Below are 23,675 nucleotides of genomic sequence, written 5' to 3'. Positions count from 1 at the left end.
AGTGTACTGCGCAGCAGCAGCTTTCACCGGTCATTTATTACGAGTAATTGCACCAAAATTTTAGGTGCAATAGCAAGCCATCGATAGGCCCTTGAAAGTTTGTGCTAGGATGGGGCCCCTTGCGTTACATGGCTCCACATGCATGGGCGTTGCCATGAAATCCAACCCGAGTTAGCAATGTTCGTGCCAAAATGTCTTTTCTAGTCTGAAAAAGACACTGTAGGTGACAAAATCCAGAATGACTTCCGGCGCCGGTGGTTGTTTTGGTCAGTGGTGCGTGACAGTTCGAAAAAATTTCAGGGGGTTACCTAATGACGTTACCTAATGGATTGCTTGATCATCAGGTTGCATGTTCAGAGGAAAGTAACTACTTGTGACTGCAACGAATCAAAAATCTTAGACGAGTTACATGAGGTTTTACAGTGCACGGCCTCCTTACAGTTGAGTGGCAATGCAAGGTCATGTGCCAGTAAGTCTTTACATGTGTGATGCAGTTATCAGTGTTCCCATGATATTAAAAAGAGTATAGATACCTAACTTTTGGGTGCGTCTTTTCTTCTCTGTAATGAGGCATAAGGCATTATTATACACGGATTACCACGTGGTATTCTCCTAGGATGGCTCAATAATTTATAATCAGATTTCTTTCTTGTGCTGTTTCGGTTTTGGTTTCAACAGCTGAACGATGACTGCGACGTCAAAGAGTGGTTTTGTGTCACGTGAGGCGTGATAAACTGCAATATAATTGGTGCTTCTATATTCGTTGTCATTCCAGCTCTTGAGTAAGGCTGGCTTCAGCACTGTAGTGAATTAAAACGATGAAGCAGCGATTATGTTGCTGTTTTTTCATGCCTCACGTGACATATAACTGCACTTTGATGTCACAGCCATTGTTCAGCTGTTGAAACCGAAACAGCATGACAGCATGGAAAAATTCGATTGTAAATTATTTAGCGGTCTTAGGCGACTACCACATAGTGATTCATGCATAGTAGTGTCTTCCGCATCATTGCAGAGAAGAAAATATGCCACCAAAATTAGGTGTCTACACACCTTTAAGGCAACTGTGTGGCATAAGCTGCTCTAGTGATTATTTTTCTTCATGTCGTGCTTGTGTGCTTTCTACTTTCAGGACCTGTACCACGAGCAGAGGGATAGTGTTGGCATCATGTTTGCATCAATCCCCAACTTCAGTGAATTTTACATGGAACTGGAAGCTAACAACGAGGGCGTGGAATGTCTGCGCCTCCTTAATGAAATCATTGCAGACTTTGATGAGGTAAAGAACATTGCTAGATGCAAAGTTTTTACTTCCGGAAGAACTTTTCTAACAATCTTCGTTTTGATTTTTGGGAAAATAGGAGGAAAATATTGTCTTTGTAAACAAGGGTCATGCAGCTGGAACAGGCAGCTTGGTGCACACGTAGAAAGACCAAACTGTTGGACTCTGTATAAAATGGACATTAATAATCACTTCTCTGTTGCTTGCCGACATTTGTTTCCCATTGGTAAGATTTGTAGTATTCATTTCGTGCAGTTGTTACTGTATATCAAAATGCAGCGTTTCGTCGCATTGACTTGATGAAAAATTAGCAGTCTATCTTGTTGTCAAGTGTAGGAGCAAGCGTGCAATGCATTTCGCCCACACATTTTCACAGTACATTTTAGGATGCTTCAGGAATAGCTGTAGCCACACAAGGATATTGGCTGGGTCCTATGGCTGCTAGATGTATTGCCATCTTTCCCTGCTTCTGTTCTCCGATTTGGAGAGTGTGCATGGTTTGCCTGGCTGCTTTTGCAGCTTGAGGAGCTGCCACCATCTGCCACTTCTCTTCTAGCTGGACAGTGTGCTCGGTGTGTCTCACCACTTCTGGTGCTTTTTGTGCAGTCGTGTTCAACTGCGTCTTTTTCTCGTGCTGGAAAGTGTGCTCAGCATTCCTTGCTTTTTTATTTTTTCCTGACACACCATAGCACTTGCCCGCTTTTCAGCTTTAGCAATGTGTTTGTGTGCAGCTACATAAAGCTGCCGTTGGCGATGTAGGCAAGCCTTTCTATCTCTTGACTTATCTGGCCACATTGCATGGAGCATGAGCACACTAATTCAAACAGCATGAGAACACACAATTAAAGAATGCATGACTCCAAGATAAAAGTATGGAGACTGCATCGAATTCTGCACAGGTCATTAAGGAACTGCTCACTATGCCAGAATTGCTTTAGTGTAAGGATAGTGTGAGAAAGCATTAAGACTTTCAAAATGGGCAGTATTTTTCAGTGCAGACTGTTATTCCATCAAAGTTGTTACAGAAAGAAATTATTACTCGAGAATATCAGTAGTGCCATTATTTACGACTTAAGTGTACTGCTAGCCCTATATCCCAAAACTGTGTTTCAACCAATGTAAGGGGACATCACACACAACATGGTATCCAATCAGGCAAAATTCAGTTGTGTCCCCAGCCATGTAGGAATAGGGGAATGAGAGAACAGATGCGTGGTGCGCAGCACAAGCTCAAGACGATACTGAAAGAGTGAATATTCTCTGAAAGGACTGCATAAACCATAAACGGCATAAACCCAGAGAGTAGTGACAAACTGCTCGGGTTAATGAAGCAAACAAGCTCAAACTGGTAAAACCTGTTTTGGGAGTATGGAAATCATGCACACATCAAGAGTGCTTCATTGAAGCTGTGCTGCCTATAGGTATCACCATATCACACATATTACACACAATTTTATACTCATGAGAAATGAAAAACCCAGATGCAATTATGGCACAGCTATAGTGACTAGAACATATATTAACCTTGTGCAGAAAGCTTTAATGCCTAAGAGAAGTGCATTTCTCACCCTTTTTTATTTGTCCTTGCTCCTCAATGAGGATGCACTTGTAAGGCCCAGTGTTGCTTTCAGATTTTTAAGAGGCATATTTTTCTAACGTAATAATTTTCAAAAAATTGATTTTTAAACGTAGATAGTAAGAAACCTGACCTAGCTGTGTGTTTGCATATTATAGCCTTGGTTGTTTGTGCACCAGTGTACTCGACAACAACCACCATTGCATGGCCATGGCTGCAGCTTTACTGCTGCTGAACATTTGGAAGTGCAAAATGATTGGACAACACGTGATGATTTAACTGCTATCAAGTGCTACGCACTGATTACAACATATAGCGTGGGACACTGTTGTGATGGCTGAGTGGTCTAAGGCATCGGGAAATGAAGCTGCTTTGTTTGCACTGTGCTGGTTCAAATCACGTTTGTAGCATTAGTATGGGAAAAAATTTTTGCCTGGAAACCAATTGGACAGGAAATTTCGGAATTTTTCAAAAAGGTTTAGCTTCTTGTTCGGCGCTTGCTTTTCCTGAGATTGGCCAGAATGCAAGCTAGAAGCATTTCATGTTTAGTATCTATCTTTCAAGTTTAACCCATCTTATCTTCATGTGAACAAGCTCTGAAGGTTCGTTCAGTAGCTCTCATGTGATTACAATAGCTGTTGTGGTTGGATGGTTGCTATTTAGCTGCTAACGATGGTATAAGCGGCAGCTCAGTGTGTGTACCTTTGTGTGCAGTACTGGAGCCAGAGTCAGCCAGAATAGCAAGACTTCTTAAGCAGTTTTGAAGCCAAGGATTTGTGTTGCCAGTGAAGTGGTGAATTTTGGTTGTTTACTGAATGTTCAATAAGCTGATTCATGCTATTAAACATTTCGTGCACATCACTGCATGCAAGGTCTTTCAGGAACTGAGACGTTAAGTCATCCATTAGCACAATTCCTCATCAGCACACACTTGCATGCAGCAACAGTGCTACATCTTTGGATAAGGTGAACTTGGTACAAAGAAAAGTAATTAAAACCATCCTGCTATATTGCTGTTCTGTTATTGCTGTTCTGTGTGTGATGCATGCATTATAATAGATTATCAAGCATGAAGTGTTTTGGCCTTAGACAGGTGGTCATTGTGCTGCGTCCGCTGGTCTTTTTTAGCTTTATAGGCCCCAGCTGGGAACGAAACTGCTGAGCTCTTCATCTGAGTTAATGTTATTTTATGACATTGACCCTGCACATTTATTTATGTACCCTAAAGGCCCTAAGTGGACATGACACATTTGTGTGGTGGTGGGAGGCGGGGGGAGGGATGGCGGGAAACGAGAGGAAAGAAAATGCAGTCTTGCTCATTGTTACGCATTAGACCAGCATTATTCAATAACTTGTGGGTATGCTGTTTCGGGGCAGTTTTCAATTTTTAATGAGTACCATACCATCAGAATACTGTCCTTATGAAAGATCCATCCAGCTGTTTTAGGAGGTGTTGCAATACCAGCTTGTGCAGGACAGTAATGAGGCTGGCTCCATCATTTTTCCACTGCTGACCACTACTTGAACCACCGTGCACTGGCAGGCTGGGTATGGTAGCTTATCTTGCCTTTTTTTTGTCATTCATTGCAGTTGTCGACATTTTTTTTTCTGTTGTCCGTAATGGTCCCACTATCATGATCAGCATCATGAGTTAGATTCAAGTACCAGAAAAGTATATTCCAGTTTCAACTCTTTGCTTTCTCAATAAATGTGGCTCTTGCTGCTAAACAAACATCACCATACACACAAAAAGCAATACTATCGAATTTTATTTAGTACAAAGACTGGATGGAATTGTCCTCAGTTCCCCTTAACAGCTTTGTAGCAGTATGGTTTTTTGCTGGATGTGATGACTACGTTAATATAGCTTGCCATATGTGAAATAATTCAACCTGAAAAAACAGTGTGTAAATAATAACAGTAGAAGTGTTGGAAAGGTGTCACCTTGCTATGAAATGAATTTGCTGCGTGTTAAATGCGTGTGAACATGTGTAGTGACTTCTAGGTACAGTCGTGGACAAACATATGTTCAGTGAGAGGTAATACACGAGCTGGTTTAGGATTTTTTGGAGACTGCAGAGAAGTGGCATATTTTGATTAGTTACAGATTTGTCTGCATTCTGTTTCATTCAGCTTCTCTTGGTTTTGGATTTAGTTTTTGTAAAAGTTCAGTTTTTTTTTTCATTTGTCCCTTTAAGATTGAGGAGCACATAGGACAGAAAGGCATGCTGGAAGTTTTTTTTTCGTTTTTCTTCTGGTAATTTTTGTTCCCTAAGACAATACATGAATGGAATTGTTTGCCTGAGGAAATTGTCTCCGGGACTCATTCATCTTTTATTCAAGATCTGCGACATTTTCTGCTTTAATAAGCTGACCTTTGCTTTTAACTTCTGATGCATGCTTTTTCCATTTTGTTTTCCTATAGTGTGATCATAGGATGCAAATGTCAAGACCACCACGTGTATACGTGTCGTTTTATTTTTATTGCCTCTCTTTCATGCCGGTCAATTTGCAGCTGATTATGTGTGTCATCTGTGCTGTTATATTGTTTTGTTTTCACTCCCCCTACAATAATGCCCGCAAGGGCGCTGTAAGTATATATATATATATATATATATATATATATATATATATATATATATATATATATATATATATATATATATATATATATATATATATATATATATATATATATATATATATATATATATATATATATATATATATAAGGAAAGCTTGTTAGTGGCCAGTTTTTAGAGAATTTTATGAATAATTGTGTCGTGCATACTTACGAGAATCTAAACCCGTGGGAGCACTGGTCCAAGGCATACACAGTTTAGAAGGAGAAACTAGAAATTGAATTATCATCTTGTCTGGGCACTGAAGCCCGTAGTGTGAAAAAAAAAAAGGAAATCACATTATGTCACAGGGATGGCATCCCAATAATTTCATAGGCATGCTGATATGTTTGCTAATTTTTCTCAAGTTTTCTCATGTCCTTTATACAGTTTGTGTTTCTGGACATCTTTTCTATCAGGCTGGTTGCTTTTTTTCTTTGGAGTAAAAGGGAGCTTAGTAATATATGTACTGTGCCTCATGAAAATCATGCAAAATGCTCTGATTATTACTTTTTTGCTGTTAAGGGGGCGTGCCCTTGTTGTTTCTACTAGGATTTTAAAATTTTATTTGTTGAAGCTGTCTGGCCATATTTTCGTACTTTTGCAGCTGATCGCAGGTACCTCTGTTCTTGCACAACATGTTACTGTATATACTCGACTAGGGCTGCGCTCGTGCATGGGGTGCCCCCTAACTTGGGAACTGATAATTCGGGTGAAGATGCCCGCAAAGAGCAGCTGTGCTTTACTTGTGTGTAACTTTCCTATTGCGGCATGCTTCCTGGGGAGCTTCCAGATGACGACGGCTGCCTGCTGCTGTTATCATCTTAGCTACTGCGGTGGCTCAGTGGTTATGGCGCTTGGCTGCTGACCCGAAAGATGCGAGTTTGATCTTAGCTGCGGTAGTCAAACTTCAATGGAGGCGAAATTCTAGAGGCCTATGTACTTTGTGATGTCAGTGCATGTTAAAGAACCCCGAGTGATAGAAATTATAGGAGCCCTTCATTACGGCATCCCTCGTAGCCTAAGTTGTTTTGGGACGTTAAACCCTCATAAACCATAAACCATTATCATCTTATTGTTACCATTATTACCATCTTCCAGCAAGCACTGCTGTGCATGGTGATGATGATCGAGAATTTTTATGGAGCACTTCAGCTTGGGCTCATAGATGTTGAATTTGTGGCATGTGATGTCCCTGGACATTGTTGTTAAAAGTTTTAAAGTTAAAGGAATATAGAATCCCACTGATGCAGTTGACAATGACTTCATTTACAAGGGTGGGGAGGAGCCGGGCCTGAACGATGGCTACAGTGATAGCGATGAAGGCCTTAAAGCTACCTGCAACTGGGTGTAAGAGATAGTGTCACACTCCTTGGCACAATGAAGTAGTTTCTGTGTAATATAGTTAGGGAATTGAACTGAAAAAAGCTGCTTTTGTGTGAGCCAACACCCTGCCAAAACTGCGAATAAATAAAAGTGGTGCCCTTAGTCAAGTGTGTATGGTATTTAAGCACACGTATTGCTTTTGCTAGAGGCATGTGCTGAGTTCTTATTCGTAAATGATAACAGGGGTGCATTTTTTTAAAGTACCTGCCAAATTACATATGCCAGTACCTTGTCGTTGTCTGGATGGAAACTTGAGGCTTTTGAGCAGTGAAATGAACATGCCAAATGTTGTTTCCTGCAGTTGCTGTCAGAAGACCAGTTCAAATGCATCGAAAAGATCAAGACGACTGGCTACACATACATGGCAGCTGCTGGCCTCACCATGGCACAGGAGGACATAGCGCGCAATGTTCACGTTGTGGCGATGGCAGAGTATGCACTCAGGATGAGGGAGCAGCTTCACCATGTCAACGAGCACTCCTTCAACCACTTCAAGATCAGGATAGGTTTGTTGTCTTTTTTTCTTTCCTGCTCTATTACGAAAAGGAAAATGACATATTTTACCAGCAGGCTTCTTGCACAGCATGCTACCAGAAGTATTGTGCTACCTTTGTTCATGAGGAAGCTCACTTGCCAGGGTTGGAATACTTAACACATAATTAAGATTACATTGTTTCTCTGCTCTAGTGTTTTATAATGCTATGTGATCCTAGTGATCAGTGAAAGATGAGGTCTGAATCAGTTTGAAAATAATTGCATTCCACTGCTACAAAAGAGGTGCACCTCATTACATTTTAACAGATTTCCATCAGCTTGGGCATCTAATGGAAATTAAAGTCGCGACCACCTTCAGGTTTGTCCACAGCGCAAAGTGGGGGGCACGTGGTGAGCTCATCTAGGGTACTGGTACATTTCCACCACATAAACGCTTGCTTTGAAGGAAGAGAACCAATGCCACTGAAGGCAAAGCCCGCCGAGCATTGTTTGGCAGCATCCAACAACACACTGCAGGTTGTGGTTGATGGCAGCAAGAATTTAAAATCTTACCAACCGTGACATCACATCAAGCTTCTCTGTCCTCCTCTTGCGTTGTGAGGAGCCTGAAATTCAGTCGTCCATTAAGTCGCCATTTTAAATGCTAGTGCAAAGCTTATCTTGCTTTCCCATTGCCATTTTTTTTTACTAGAAGTGCAATCTTCTTTCCCGTTTACACCATCTATAGTCTATAGTGTCACTCGAGGTGCTGAAGTGCACTCTCCATAAATGCACTTAACTTACGCTGCAGCATGCAAAAAGTGGCGAGAGGAGGGAGAAAGACATGAAGGTACTGAAATTTAAAATTTTAGTGCAGATAACTCACCTCCTGCAAGATGCATTAAAAAATCCGTGCTGGAGGACATTCGTGAAGCGAATCCCAGGCATGCTGCAACTTCAGTGAATAGTGTTGCTGGGCCCCTTAAGGTTTCTTCCTAGTGTTCTTTTGAATTCTCATTTTGTGTCATTGTAAAATTTAGCCTTGATTTACTATTCGTCTTCTGAGAAATGTTGCGAATGTATAAATCATAACAGCCATAGTAAACTTGTGAAATGATATGTAGTGGCTAGATTCTGTGACCTTGTTTACTAACATCAGTGTTGGTGTAACCTGTTGGATGTTCACTGCTCATTCAGCAAGAGATATGAATGAGCTACAGTCCATGCAGGTGATATTAAATATAGGCTGTGCCGAGGGATGCATTTTAGTGAGAACAAATTGCATCTGTGATAGCCAGCCAACAAGCGGTAATTTTTTTTTGAGATGTTGCTGTTGCAGCTTGGCAGCAATATTCATGACGGAGCACATAAATCTACATGGCGTGTTTTCTTCTTTGCCTACTTTTTTCCACATTATAGCTTTGAATAGTATGGCGAAGGGATGCTGGGAGCATCTGGAAGAAACCGAAGCATTAAATCTAAGTCAGAACAGCTGCTATGGGGGCTAGTTGGTATTTCATCATAAGGTTTTGGAAAGCGATAACTGGCACGGAACGGACACACACATGATGAAGCTCTGAAATCAGTTCCATTCAGAAGCACAATTGGTTTTCTGCAGATCAATCACACTTTTTGTGCAGTTTATGTGTGCAGTGCTGTGCGGGTTTTCCTTTGTTATCGGACTTTTAACTGCTAAAAAAATTGATAATAATAATAATTATAATTGGTTTTTGGGGAAAGGAAATGGCGCAGTATCTGTCTCATATATCTTGGACACCTGAACTGTGCCCTAAGGGAAGGGATAAAGGAGGGAGTGAAAGAAGGAAGGAAGGAAGAGGTGCCGTAGTGGAGGGCTCCGGAATAATTTCGACCACCTGGGGATCTTTAACATGCACTAACATTGCACAGCACACGGGCGCCCTAGCGTTTTGCCTCCATAAAAACGCAGCCGCCGCGGTCGGGTTCGAACCCGGGAACTCCGGATCAGTAGCCGAGCGCCCTAACCACTGAGCCACCAAAAAAAAAAGGAAAATTTCGATTTTGCAAAAATGGCACGTTCGGGATCAATACACTCTAAAGTTCCTGCCTAAAAAGTTTCAAGGTCTAAATTCGACCTCCAACGACTAAATTATCTATAGTTCATGCCTACGAAGCTGGGAGCGGCGATTTCGGAGCAAATGTTGCAGGACTTCGAGCCAGTCGCTTCCCACAACCGCGTCCCTGATGGCCGCCATCTACAAACTGGAGCATTGCACTAACCGTGCCTCATTTTTGTCCTTGCAGGCCTGAATGTGGGACCTGTAGTGGCTGGTGTGATTGGTGCGAAGAAGCCCCATTATGACATTTGGGGAAATGCTGTCAACGTAGCCAGCCGGATGGACTCCACTGGCGAACTGGAAAAAATTCAGGTAGCGCATTCTTTTCTCATCTTTCATGTTTTTTGAAACAAAAGTGAATGTCATAAAAGAGGTCTACCTTGAGCTCCGCCTCGACAAACGCCTTTACCCTCCCCCTCATCCATCACTCACGGTGCCGGAGTCTCGCCTTCTTCGGCACATTCAGATGAATGCAGTTATCACCCCGTCCCGCCTCTTCCTCTATCGCTATCGATCGGACCCTTCCTGTCCCAACTGCCCCTGTATCTATGCGGACCTGGCCCATTGCCTCTTCTATTGCCCGGCTGCTCAGCAGTCGTGTTCCTTCCCCCCACCCTTTCTATCCATCACCACCTGGCTCGACTGGCTTGGCGCTGAAGGGGAAGAAGAACAGCGGCTTCTGGTCGCCCAGGCGGTCGACATGCTCGGCCTATAAATTATGGTCGAATAAAAGTCTTTTACTACTACTACTCACCTGATCATGCATATGCAATAACATTGGCACTGAGCAAAGTGAGTTTAAGCTCAGCATTGAGTCTAAGTGGCAAATGCTTCATGTTGCCTGCATGTACAATAGAGTGTCGTAATGACGCTTGCAAGGCAATGAAGAACGTGCACTTTAGAAGTGGGAGTTTTTATGGATGGTTTTGCAGTATTACTTAAAGGTGATATTTTGATTCATGTGTATTAATATGACTTGGATTTGCTGTATGCATTAACTTTATTCTGGGTGAAGAAAAAGGAAGTGAAAGTTATTGTGCTTGAGAATGCTGCAGGCAATGTCAACATACATCATGCTGATTGTATGTCGAATCTCAGTGAGGTCAACCTTTCCCTGAATGTGGTTGGTGCTGGAAAAGTAGATACTGAGCAGGAAAACTGTGTTGCTGAGCTGGATTCAAGTCCTGGTCTTTTTATTTGGAGAGTGGTTCCTTACTAATTAGGTTGTACGCTTTTGTTCAATGCTCTGGCATGCTTGGAGGAGCTTATGGTGCAAGCAGAGCGTACACCACATGCTGTGCTGCCGTATGCGTAAGTTGCACAACGAAGATGATGATGAAATGCAGGATGATGATTTTGGAGACTCATCAAGAATGTATGGTGAATCTATAACAAATGTGTGTGCCATAGCCGCCGCCTCACTGATGATGGATTTGGAAGTAGAGAAGGTAAACGCGCTAATGTGTGAATAATGAAGGCGATCAAGGTGTGAGAAGGCAATACCCATTATGCTGAAATCATTGCCATGGAGATAAAGATGAAGTATGGGAATTGTAGAAGGCTGATAAATTCGTCAGGAGGTAATATAGCACCAGAAGTATGTGGTGGTGCTGACTTTTGTGCTTCTGCTCATAAAGCTGATCGTGTCTGATTATCTGCATTGATCAGGCTCACACTTAGTGGGGGGACACTGGCCTTCGGGACCAATACATCCGCCTTCCTCACAAGATGTGGCTAAATTCATATGCTAATTGTTAAAAACAAATGCATGCAAGAGACACAGGCGCGATGTGGTTCCACAAGGCACCAATTGAGGCTGCGAAGACTTGCGTGTGCTTGACAGCTGCCTCCATCTGTAGCATGTGCCTTCCACTAACATGAACTGCGCATGCACAGTAAGAGCTGGCGGTTAGTTTTCAACCAGTAGAGCTGAAGGAGGAGAGACGTGCATGCGCAGAGCGGCCGTGTGAAAAAGGCAGATTGACCGACGATTATGGTACTCCCTAATGTGAAATTTGAGGGCAACTTGATTCTGCGATACAGTGAGGCAAAAAACTTGGACGACACATAAGCTGCCCTTAAGAGTACAATGTGAAGCATTGCTGCTTTGGCTTTGGTGCTTGCTTTGGTGTTTGCTACTCCCTGCGAGAGCACATTGCACAAGGATAAGTTGCAGCACGGACTCCACAAACAGCCCATGCATGTTGTGGATAATGGTTCGACTGCCGATTCATGGCTGACTCAAGTTGTGACTAGTAGTTTTGTGGTAGATCTTACGCTGATTTGAAATTAATCAGCCACGCTCCTGTGTGACAGTTAAGGGCCTACAATCTTTGCACAAGAAACCCCTCACTTGTGCAAGGCAGTGCATCGTTTTTTTCACAAACCCTCCAATGTGTGCTGCCTTATTTGGAGGGGTTGCTGAGGTATCTGCCTGCTACCGCATCCAGCGCAGTGGCTTTTGCATGGTTGCGGTGCATGCTCTACGCATGACATCTCTGAAAATTCATTTAGTTAGTTGTTAAGCAACAACTGGTGCAAACTGAGTGCTACTGCTCCTGTCTGCCCCTGCCATACTCTCCCCCTCCACATTCCACCTTATGTTTCTGCCTTTCTCTCTTCCACCACTACCCCCTATTTTGCCTTTTCATTCTCACCCTCCCTTCATCATCAGCCTACTTGCCTCATTTGTCATGCTCTTCGCTTTGCTATAACTCTGTCGGGTATGCCAACGAAGTGCAAGTCAAGAACGGGTGCCCAGGAGCTGTGCTATAAAATGGACCAAATATCAGTTTTTCTGAAAATGACGTTTTTGTAATGTGCAGCTATTATTCTCCAACTGTACCAACTTTTTCCTTCTAGAAATAGATATTTCTGTTAAATTTAAATTTAGATCACCATCTGGGCCGAATTTGCGCAGGAGCAGATGATTTAATTCCATGAAAATTTTAGACACCTGTGTGTCGATGTCTCGACGTCTAGAACAGATAGAGATGTCATTTTGTTTGCTAACGGAAGCTGAAGGCAAAATTTTTGCAGTAATCAAACCATAATTGTTTAGTTACACTTCAAAAATTTGTGTTTGGAAAGTTTATCGGTGCATGATATTCATGCCTCGATTGTTGTTATTTCAAGTGCTGTAAAATTACTAATAAAGCTAAAAAGGAAAAAAAAGGGTTTGATTATTGCATTCTTTACTCATTAGACTGTAGTCATGCATTAAATATTACTTTTTATAGAACAATTTTTTACATGAAGCACTAATCAATGACTAATTAATATTGATTATATTAGGAACTGATTTATAGACAAAGGAAATGCTCATTTGAAATCAGCATAAAAACTTAGCAGGATGGTGCATTTTTATTACGATTGGACTAAAATAAGAAAAATAGGTCTTAGCCTAGTGTCCCTGGGCACTGCTTTCAGCAAAATGTTTTTTGTTTTGTTAACAATTTGCACGAAAAGGTTACAGTTTATAAAAAATGATAATGTGACTGTCGTGACAAAATTTCATCCTTATATCAACATTTTTTTTTACAATATATATGTGGCTTGATTTTTGTGAAAGGTGTGCAGAGTTAACAAAATGTGGCAGAAGGTTGGTTCAGCATTTGTTGCATTTCTCAACATGCTTCAGGTCAAGATGTGCTTGGATTTTTTTTTCTGTGGAAAAAAAATTTTCAGTTCAGAATTTTTGCGATTCAATTGCCGTATACGTATTTCGACTAAAAAGAAACTATTATACAAAAAATTTATAATTCACAAAATTGGAAAACCAAGAATATCTTGACCTGGAATATGGTTCTAGGAGTCAGGCAAAGCAAACGGTAAAAAATGAACGAAACAGTCACAAAGAAACCTGCCGCACAAAATGAGCTTCAAGCTAGAAAAACAGTATTGGGAAAAAGGCATTCAGAGTTTACCACTGCCTTTCTTTCTCCTGAAGGCATCATGGTTGAAGTCCTAGGTGTCTTTTTCAATGCAGTGTTTTTTGGCTGCCTCTTTTTGCTCATGGCTTGCTTTTTAGCTGTTCTTAGTCGACTTGCACGATATCCATAGTGTACGAAAAACTGCTGCACATCCGTAGCATCAACACAAACTTTGTGTGGCACTTCACTTACCCGCGCACACAATGCCATTGGAGCCTGGAGTGCTCAGATTCGCATGCATTTGCCTCAGATTCACGCCCTCCACGGTACATTAATTCCCCAGCAGCCTGCAGAGAAATCTTCTTATCATTCCTGGCCATTGGTAGCTTCCTGCTGTGGTAACAGTGTGCTGTGGTTTGTACTTCTTTCTGAAGGAGCATCTGTCTATGATTGCAGAAGTCCGAACCGAAAACCAGCACCTACTGTTAATGGTGCTGCCGAAACAATACCGTATTTGCGTTCATAATTTGCACCCTCGCATAATTTGCGCACCCTTAACTTATCACCCGGGTTTACAAAAAAACATTTTTTACTCTCATATTTTACGCACCGCGCTGCGCTAGGCCACCATCATGCACGCGGGCTCTACCCTATGGCTGTACCCAGCAGCATTCGGCTATTCCGCTTGTTTGTTCGGAAGGCTTTTTGAATCTTTTGTGCACTGGGCGTTCATGGTGGTGTCAGAGGCCGCTGTTACAATCGTGGCAGCACCAGCCGCATCGCCACTCGGAATGGCTAGCAGCGCTTCCGGGGAAGATCGGCAGCTGATAGAAGAGCCAAGACCGCTTTTTGTTTGCCTGATGCATGTGACTCGACTGCCGGCTACGCTTTTCTTGGTGGCTCTGATGACTTGTGTTTGGTTGTTCGGTCGTGTTTTGCGATGGGATATCACAACTATACGGCAAGTTTCATACTGCTTGTCAGCGCCTTATCACGGTGCAGAGCAGCGAAGCCAGCGAGAATAAAAGTGTGCGCACAAGTTTGCCCATAGACGACAATCGTTGTGTCGGCAAACTTGTGCGCATGTGGCTATTCTCGCTGGCCTCTCAGCTCCGCACTGTGATAAGGCGCTGACAAGCAGTTTGGTTGACGCTCGCGCGGTACTGTTAAAGAATTGTGTGGTGTGATAATTGATTTATTGATTCGCGGTTGCTTTCCCGGACGAAGTTGCGAAAGAAAACTTACGGAATCCGGAACTACCGAACAGTTGGCTGGGCCGCAAGAGATGACGCTGTTTTAGCGTCTTATTCAGCTTCGTGCATGCACCTTCATGCCATCCCACAGGGGGAGGGGGGGGGGGGGGGGGTGCAGGTGCGCGGCCTTATCATTTAGAGTGAACTTTTTTTCGGGGGGCGGCCAGCGTGGGGTGCGGGTCCGGGTGCTGACGTATACGTATTGCGCGTTATGACCTTTGTGCAGTGGAGTTTTTTAAGTCGCGCTTGCGAAATCCCCGTGTAATTTGCGCACCCCCTTCTTGGAGTCCTAATTTCTGAATAAAAAGTGCGCAAATTATGTGCGTAAGTATGGTATATAAGCAAAGACGGTCACGAAAATATAGCCAACCAACTGCAAAAGCAGACACCACTTCTAAGGCTGACTTGTAGAATCCACTGGTTTCTAGGGGTGCTGACACATGGCAGTCACATGGCAAGACCTTTGAAGTTTAGCCTTTTGTATCATTTCTTCTGAACATGGATTCGAGCTGGGGCGTCAGATTTGAAGGTGAGGAAACAAGACAGTGCCAACTGGTCGTGGTGCCCCAAAGGTACCTAGGTTCAAAAAACATGTTTTTCAATCCTTTCAAGATTGCATGGCATGCAGAACCGTGGTTGATAAAGCAGTTTTTTTTTAGTACTTCCTGGTAGGTTTATGCAAAAAAACTTTGTGACAGCATAGAAAAGGAGTCAGACTAGTAGATACTTATACTTTTTGAAAGCCGAATTCTTGGTCATTTTTTGTGATTTGAAAGCCGCATCCACCTTTAAGCATACTGCTCATTTTCGAAAATTTCTTGTGCACATCTTGGGCAGAAATTGCAGCGCTTGTGCTGTGTGAATTGTGGAGTATATTACATGTTTTGAAATAATGGATGTCTGAGCACTTCCAGCCTGAGACCGCCTGTTTTTCAGTGGCTTGATGACTTCATGTGTCTTGCACATTTCTGCAATGGGATACTTAGCACCTATATTGAGTTTTTGGTTGGCACAGAAGGTTACAGTAGAATTTCTGCCATTTGGCACCAGACGAACAAAAAGTCGCATTGCACCTAATTGTGCTGCAATTAACGGTTGTGCATCTTAATGAGACAGTCTCTTGGGTCTTCCTTTTTATTCATACACATGTGATCTAGTACATAGAACCCATGCATCACTTGAAATCACCTTTGGGATTGAATAAAAGCATCTCTGGCTTGGATGTCGCAGTAGCCATAATTTCACTATGCATATTAGACAGGGTGGTGTTGTCAAGTCAGAGCTAATCTCTTTGCCTTTCCTTGTTAACTGTCCTACTGTTGTTGCTGCATCTACCATGATCATTATGCCATTATGTGGCAGCCTTTCATTTGAAGTTCATCTATCGGTGAGGCTCACAAAATCGATGCCACACTGTGGCGGCACTGGGAACTAGTCCAAGAAGGATTGATTCATAGAAATCCGTCGTTTGCTCTGTTGCGTGAGTGATTCTTCGGTGCCTGAGTGACTCATTGGTGCTTGCTGGTGAATTGTGAATTAACACTAGTGAGCATCAGAACCCATTTCTCATTTGTGCCCTGTTTGTTCCACACAGGTGACCCAGGAAGTTTACAGCATTCTAGAGCCTCTCGGGTATCCACTCGAATGCCGCGGTTACATCACCGTCAAAGGCAAAGGGGATATGCTCACCTATTTCCTGACTGGAAGGAGGAAGCCGGCAGTGGACTCTGGAAGCCAGCTCTAACACACCTACTTGGTCCAAAGACTTTTAAAGCATGACAGAAGCTTTTGTGCATAGTTGAGTGTGTGTGTGCGTGTGTGTGTGTGTGCATGTGCACGAGTGCAAGTGTGTGTGTAAATAGTGCCACTAACTGTAAGACCAGTGCAATTGTCACATCAGACACTGCTGCATAGTGCCAGATGAGCCCACGATTAAGAGCTTTATGATGTGGTCTAGCGACGAATATTGCTAGTGAAACATCGCAGCTCTAAATAGTGGTGTAGTATCCTTCTGCTAATGTTTACATTCCACTTTTTATGACATTCCTCTTTGTTGCCATGTGCACAGCCCGATTTGTTATGGTGTTGAGTCTTGACACTGAAAGTTTTTGTTTGTACTTTGTCAGGAGGAATGTGTTAGTGGTAAAGTCATTTTTTTTATTCTTCTGGAGTTTTCTCATTATTGAGAGGACCAATGTACAGTGGCCTTTGTGTGCCAACCTTGCGAGAGCAGTGTGCAGAGGGGAAAGAATGAAGTGTGAGTGGCTTCCTTTTAAATTAGTACACATGTATGCAGGTTTCCTTCAAGTTCTTTGCAGTTTGCTGTCAATTGCAAACCTGCCTTGTGTGTATCATTCAGGCAACTACAACAGCTTATGGTACGAATCAGTGCGAACAGTTCAATATGTTTGTTCTTTTCTCTCTTCCATGCAGTTTTTAACTGTCATTTTAAGCTATGGACAGAGTTGCTATTCTTGGAAGCTAATTACAGCAAATGCTCGTTAACTTGAATTTACGCTTGAAGTTAGTATTTGAAAGTTTTTCATGCCACACAATTCGCTGAAGTATCTATTGTATGTTTCTCACCGCTTATCTTGATAAGATTTCGAAACAGAATTTCAGATATCTCAAAGCCTGGCCTATGAGAATTTAGAAAATGGTTGCCAGCGAGCAATTTGTATGTCCTATGGGCTTTGCCTTGACATAACGAGCAATTTCCTGCTAGTGTGCAGCACAATGCGCCCTTTGCTCCAGTTTTCTACTATGCACGATTCGGTTGCCAACATTGCTGCTTTTGCTGCCAGCCACAAAACTTGCAGAATTCGCACCGGAGGTGCGAGGCAACAATAGAGTCTTTCCCAGTGAAGTGACAGTGAGGCAGACCTAAAATAACTTTAGCCAGAGAGAAAGAATGGGCATGCGGAAAAAAGAAGGTGCCTCCAACATCCGCGCCCACAGGTAGCAGTGCAGTCCAAGTTGCAGCTGAGATGGCAGTGGTGGTTTAGCGTTGCATTATCAACGCAATCGCACACTCTCTGTCAGCCGTGTTTCTTGCATTGGCGTGCTGCTGCATGGAATTCCTTTTAATATACTGTAGCTGACCGATTTTTTGGACTCCAATACTTCAGACAAGCGCGAAATTTTGGACTTCGTTGAGGGACCATTGCGCACCTCAGAAAATTGCACATATTCACAACCAATATTTCAGACTCTGTGGAGTCCAGAAGTTAGATTTTTCGGATTAAAATAGGCGCCAGCAACAGTGGAGGTTGTTTCTTGAAAGAAAGTTCATTTGTTTGGCCTAATGTAGACTCAAGCGGGCATTGCTGGCATAACCAACCGGTTCTTTGCTCCCATAAAAGGGGAAATCTTGGATTCAAACAGTCATTCAGACAAACTAACTTGCATACGATTGGCTATTTGTCCTTCATTGTTGCCACTTGAGTTAATAGTGTGCTTATCATTCTTGTCGAGGTGGCCTTCAAAGAAGGGAGAGTGATCGCATTGAAAATGGCCCAGCAGCTGTATCCGCTGCAGCTTGGATGACACTGCCTGCGGTATGGAGCCGATATGAGGGAGGGGGTGGTGGGTGCCTCGGAAGTGCTTGTCTCTGCTCGCTCCTTCCCGTCAGTTTGCTCTGTCGGTCTGCACTACCGCCATTGCCCATGCTTTGCGCGGCGCCTGCATTCTTTTGCGGCGTGACCTGCAGTCACGCAGCACTGTCTGGTGTCATGACTTTATGTGGTGCGGACGTGACGAAAGCATGACTCTGGCTCAGATACAGCCTAAATTGGCAAATGAAACGTGGCGAGGGACAACGTTCGCAATATTTAAAGCTGGTTTTTCGCAGGAAAGTCATTTCAAGTTCATGGAATTTTCGGGCAGTTCGATTATTCAGACCATTTTCCAGGTCCTGTCAAGTCCGAAAAATCGGTCGGCAACTAATTAAGTGCCCAGTTTGCTTTGTGTGGTTTTGCATTGCAAAATAAAGCTAGTTGGAAGGCTTAATTTTTTTAATGTGCATGGTCAGTACCATGAAAATTTTGGTGCCTCGTTGAAAACTCTGCTTATCTTGAAGTTTTTCTTCATTGTTACATTTTCGAGTTAATGGAGGTTTGCAGTAAGAGAGTAATTTGCATTTTTACTTGATGGAATAGAGGTACATTGTAAGTAAGAAAGCTGCTTAGTGGCATTTTGTTGTGCATTGAAAGATGCAAGGAAAAAACCAGGCTTGTCCTGGACAATTGTTTGCACTAAATGAGATTGAAGAGTGAAACAGAATTTTGAGGACCATGAGTTGCTGCTCTCTGTACCCTTGAAAAGTTCATGCAATTATAGCTGCACTTTCATGAAACCGTGAATAATTATACATACAGTATGCCAGCTTTTGCGAAGGTACCATGTGGAAGCCTCTGATTTAACATGACTTGTCTGCCTCTCAGCTTGCTGTATCATTATTGATTACATTTTTGTAACAGCTCTACGTCTAGCGCGAGCCATTTCATGCTGCTTATCCTCTAAAATTAATTTGAATTCTTTTTTAAATCCAATGAAGTCATTGCATTTTACATGCTCACATTGGCAGTTTATATGATGATTTATAACAAGAGCAATGAAGAAAAGACTGTGTAGGCTTCAGTACCCAGCCGAATAGGGTCGAAAAAAGGAAACTTGGTAGGATGCAGAAGCAGCTAGCATAGTCTGTGCTTCTTTTTCTGCAGCCCTTGTGCTGTATGCGTTTCATGCGTGCTCAAAAGGGCACCCAGAAGCAGATCCAAAGCTAAAAGCTGCCTGTAATGTGCGTTTTTACACACACTTAGTGTGCCAGCGTTGGTACAGCGAAAGTCTCATGCTGGCTAGCTAGCTTTTGTATCATCACTTACGTCTTTGGCTAAAGCAAATGTATGAGGTGTGCCTGTTGTATATACATGCCACTGATATGCTGCCCTGCAGCCAAGCTACCTGGCCTCTTGGTCCTAGGGTTGTGGTATTTAGTTTTAAAATGCTGTTGTAAGTTTGCCATGAATCAATACCAGTCATGACATATTTATGCGCAAAATAAGCTGCCTCATTCCAGTGGCACCATTTTCACCATTGTTACGTTTTTCGCACTGATGACAGAAACAAGACTGTAGTATATTTGTATTGAATTGGGAACCTTCTTTTTTTTTCACTTGGTAAGTTTGTATCAATGTCTATTACCATCTCCTGATAAGACTTTATACTCATGTCACCTGTCTGTCTTGAAACCTTCACGATAAAGGAGCTGCCTTCTGGTGCAAGGATTAGGTTATTTTGTGTTCTGGCACAAGGATTAAGTTAAGTTTTGCTTTCAAGACCCAGCTTGGATGCATTATTTTATGCGTAGGAGTGTGCATGTGTGAAGGATGTATGTGTGTATAAACACTACATTTTTATTTACTTGTGGTTACTGTTGGAGTTTTATCGAAGTTTTAGCTTGAAAGTAGTTTCACGTATTTTTTAAACCCTTTCAGAGGTGGTGCAAACTTTGGCATTGGTGCCCTTTGTCAAGAGCATTTTCATCAGTAATGCAACATTACTGTACATGTTCAGACCATCAAACAGTGATGATGGAGTTCATGCTTCTGTACTATAGTACCGTGTATATGCTGTAGTTTAGCAGTGCTCTTGAAACTTACCATTATGTAAAAAAAAATAATCACTCATGACTGGTAGCACTTTACTGACTTTGCACTTCACCGCCCTCAACACTTGCCAGTCAGTGTAAATGAGTTCATTCACTCCATGCTGTTATGCTGTCTACAAAACTTGTTGTTCTACTTCTCTTTCTGTCCCAACACAAATGTTACTAGGAGACTGATGCTGGAATGGATCATTGTGAAAGTTCTTCTGTACAGTCTGTTTGTCTCTTGTGTTCACCTGTGCGGTCAGTGCCCTTGCATGTGATTTAGGCCTAAACTGATCGCTTGTTTTATACACATGCATTCTCATCATGTCTTCTTTTTCTAGTCAGCATTGATCGCTTGCTTAACTTGGAATCACTTTGTATAGATCTGCCCAGTTCTAGTCGTAGCAAGGATGCCACTAATGAACAGGTTTGCACAGCTGCCTGCATTGCTGATCAGCTTCGCGCCAGCCCTCAGTGACGGCGGCTTGACAAGCCAGCATCACCAGCCAACCTAAGCTGAGCGCTGTTTTGAGCGCTGGCGTGCTGCTGGTGTTTTCTCTGCCCTCTCTCTTTTTTTTTTCCATTGGTTTGGCGCCGCTGAGTTGTGTCCTTCACTTCCGTTCGCATAGTTCCGTTCGTCAAGTACACCAAACTTGCACTCGTCACGTGCCATTCACTGTTTGTGCTATGAAGTCTCCTCACACGCTATGGTGCCACTTATAATGGGTGTGATGCAGTAGCGACGGAGCTCCACTGCTGAGTAAGCATAAGCATAGCAGCCACAGCGAGCCAAGCAAATTATTTCTACTGAGTGAAAAAATTAAGTAAAGTTGTCCTCAGTGTCCCTTTAATGGACTCCAGTCAGGTTTATAGTACTTTGTTCATGCTTGAGATGCTAACCTGAAAATTATAAGGTGAATTTACGAGTGTGTGAGAGCAGAAAGAAAGGTTTCCAAATTTAAAACCTTCTGCATAGCATCACGTGCAGATGCAAAATCCAGCATAAAAAAATTTACAGTACAGGTAATTTATCTGAGTTTGCGGTTTTGATTACAGCAATCGTGACATATAAACACTTCGTCACCTCGTATTGCTTAGAATTTTGCTGGGCTTCCTTCTTTGTTTAGAAAGAGAAACGGGCAACACCTTTTTCACAGCTTCATTTAGGTAAATGTCACAAGTCTACAAATTTACAATTGCCGCACATTTACTGAATGAACCATCAAGTGTAACCAGATTGGTCTCATTTATATAATTAGGTGAAATGGACACACTCATATTTTGCATCATGTTTTGCTGAGCTGTTAATTTTTTTTGTACTTGTGTGAATGTTCAGCTGGGACGACCTGCGTACTGCTATCAGGTCCTATGTCCTGCATGAATGGTCACCTCCGCTGACCAAGAACACTTTCTTCATGCAAACTGCCTCTGATTTCTGCTCCTGTTTTTCTTTTTTTTAGAGCCTGATTGCTGAACCTCACTGTGACAATGCAAACTTTCCTCAATATGTTTTGGTTTTAACTGATTTACAGCACCAAGTACAAATACTTTTTTGCTACTTGTGCATTCTTTCAACTTGGAGCATTGTTCTTTTATATTTGTAATCAGGGTATTGCATTGTATGTAATGTGGACCAAGCTTTAAATCCAGGATGGCTCATGCTGTGTTGATAACCAGAGTGATTCGTATCATGATTAGAATAATTGATTAGAATAATGACATCTTTCATTCATTATGCTTGAGAATAATGTCTAGTATATTCACACTCTCAGTGGAACAGGGAATAGCAGCATCTTCTTAATAAGGCATTATTCCAGAAAACTATATAAAAAAAATGTGATGCACTTGACTCAATAGGTGTTCGACCCCTTAGTTTCTTCATTGCCCACAAAAAGCATGTGAACAGTGATTACAAGCTGGCATTGATGCCATTCAGTGATGCTAGCTGCTGGCATGCGTGCTTGTCGGGCTCCATCAGACTCTTGGTGTTCAAATCATGCATTAATGTCATGACCTGTTTTTTGCTTTAAGAATGAAAATGACCAGCACTAAACTCAAGAAGGTTGGACCACATGCCATTTGTTTTATAGTCGAGTACATTGAATAAAATTTTAATCTACAGTTTCTTAAGTGCTCGATAATGTGAACATGTTTGTTGAATAATCTGTTGCACTCGGTAGCTGTTTCAGTCAATCATTTAATGAAAAGAAGATGCTAAATGCACACTAGGACAAAAGATATTCAGCTTTCTTCACTGTAAAAAGAACTGTCCTGTTTCAGAAGCTTGGCCCTTCCTTGTGGGGGAGGGGAGGGAGCCTGTAAGTGGTTGACATGTATTCTTCCTGAAGACTGCCTCAGAAAAGTAATCTCTGGGTTAACGTTCTTGATGCAATTATGCTTGTGGACAATTGAAAAGCCTACATTTATTTTGCCTTTCCTTTGCATAGAGCGCTAATATAGCTGGTAGTTTACGATTGCTTATAGAGGAAATTATTTTAAACTTACGTTGGCACATACAGAATGTCATAACTATTTTAAAAGTTTGCACTCTTTGTTCTCTCAAGAACTGAAGGCACCCAGTTTCATGAATATCTTGTAGCAGATTTAACTGATGACTTTGTTTTAGCATTTTAAATGCAGGTGGTTGGTCATATATAGTTCAGCATCTCATTCTTGTGCCAAACGATTTCCCCAGAGCTAAATTATTTGCACTTACTCACACTTTCATGTACACATAGTCATAGGTGGTGTATTGGCTTACATACATCATCTGTTGTTTTCAGCTGCCCTCTGTGCAGAGCCTCATTACTTTGACACCCAATATATTGCTTGTTGTTTTCTTCATAACAGATTTTATCATGTACTATGTGAGGTTACAAGCTTCAATCACACTGTATGTACATAAGATGTTTAAAAACGTGTGCTTCTTTCAAGATGTGTCATTTCACTCTCTTCTTGCACTTAATATGACAGACTTCTTCAGGCCTATGTCGGAAATGCTTCTGTTACTCCTGAGATGCATATAAACAATGTTGAATGTGATTTATGCGTAGTTTCCTTGATTTATGGGCTGCTTTTGCTGTTAAGCAAGTGCAAACACATATTATGGCATAATGCTCCTTTTTCAGTTTGATATAGTACTGCCACTCCCTTCTATTACTATCACTGTGCAAAGAACATTAAATGTGGGCATGTTTCACTGCAAGCAATCAACTCAAAGGAACAATGTGATACAAGTGATAACTTACAACTAGTGCTTTCTTGAGTGACGTGTATCCGACCATTTGCACTTCTCTATCATAACCTGTCAAAGGAAAAAGGATAAGCAAAATAAAGAGCAGCATTGCTGACAGTAGCTTGTTGTAGCAACCAGTGAGGATAAGAGTGACACAAAATTAAAATCAAACTTGTGTAACAACAGAATACTCGCACTGGGTCTAAATACAAGAGCACGAAAAAAAAAAA

General features: G+C 42.1%; 1 protein-coding gene across 4 annotated transcripts in view; it reads left to right on the top strand.

Annotated features, from left to right (window-relative positions):
- The window catches only part of LOC144125415 (adenylate cyclase type 5-like), a 199,603-nt gene extending 176,351 nt beyond the window's left edge, over nucleotides 1-23,252 (top strand). For all 4 annotated transcript variants that reach the window (XM_077658784.1, XM_077658783.1, XM_077658786.1 and 1 more), the window contains 4 exons: nucleotides 1,133-1,279; nucleotides 7,167-7,371; nucleotides 9,623-9,747; nucleotides 16,155-23,252. In XM_077658784.1, coding sequence (XP_077514910.1) covers nucleotides 1,133-1,279; nucleotides 7,167-7,371; nucleotides 9,623-9,747; nucleotides 16,155-16,304 — 627 coding nt within the window. In that variant the 3' untranslated portion in view covers nucleotides 16,305-23,252. The remainder of the gene's footprint in view (nucleotides 1-1,132; nucleotides 1,280-7,166; nucleotides 7,372-9,622; nucleotides 9,748-16,154) is intronic.
- Nucleotides 23,253-23,675: the final 423 nt, after the last annotated feature.

This window comes from Amblyomma americanum, chromosome 3, assembly GCF_052857255.1.
Source record: "Amblyomma americanum isolate KBUSLIRL-KWMA chromosome 3, ASM5285725v1, whole genome shotgun sequence".
Lineage (NCBI taxonomy): Eukaryota > Metazoa > Arthropoda > Arachnida > Ixodida > Ixodidae > Amblyomma > Amblyomma americanum.
The sequence above is the reverse complement of the archived record's forward strand: the minus strand, read 5'-3'. Positions and strand labels throughout refer to the sequence as shown.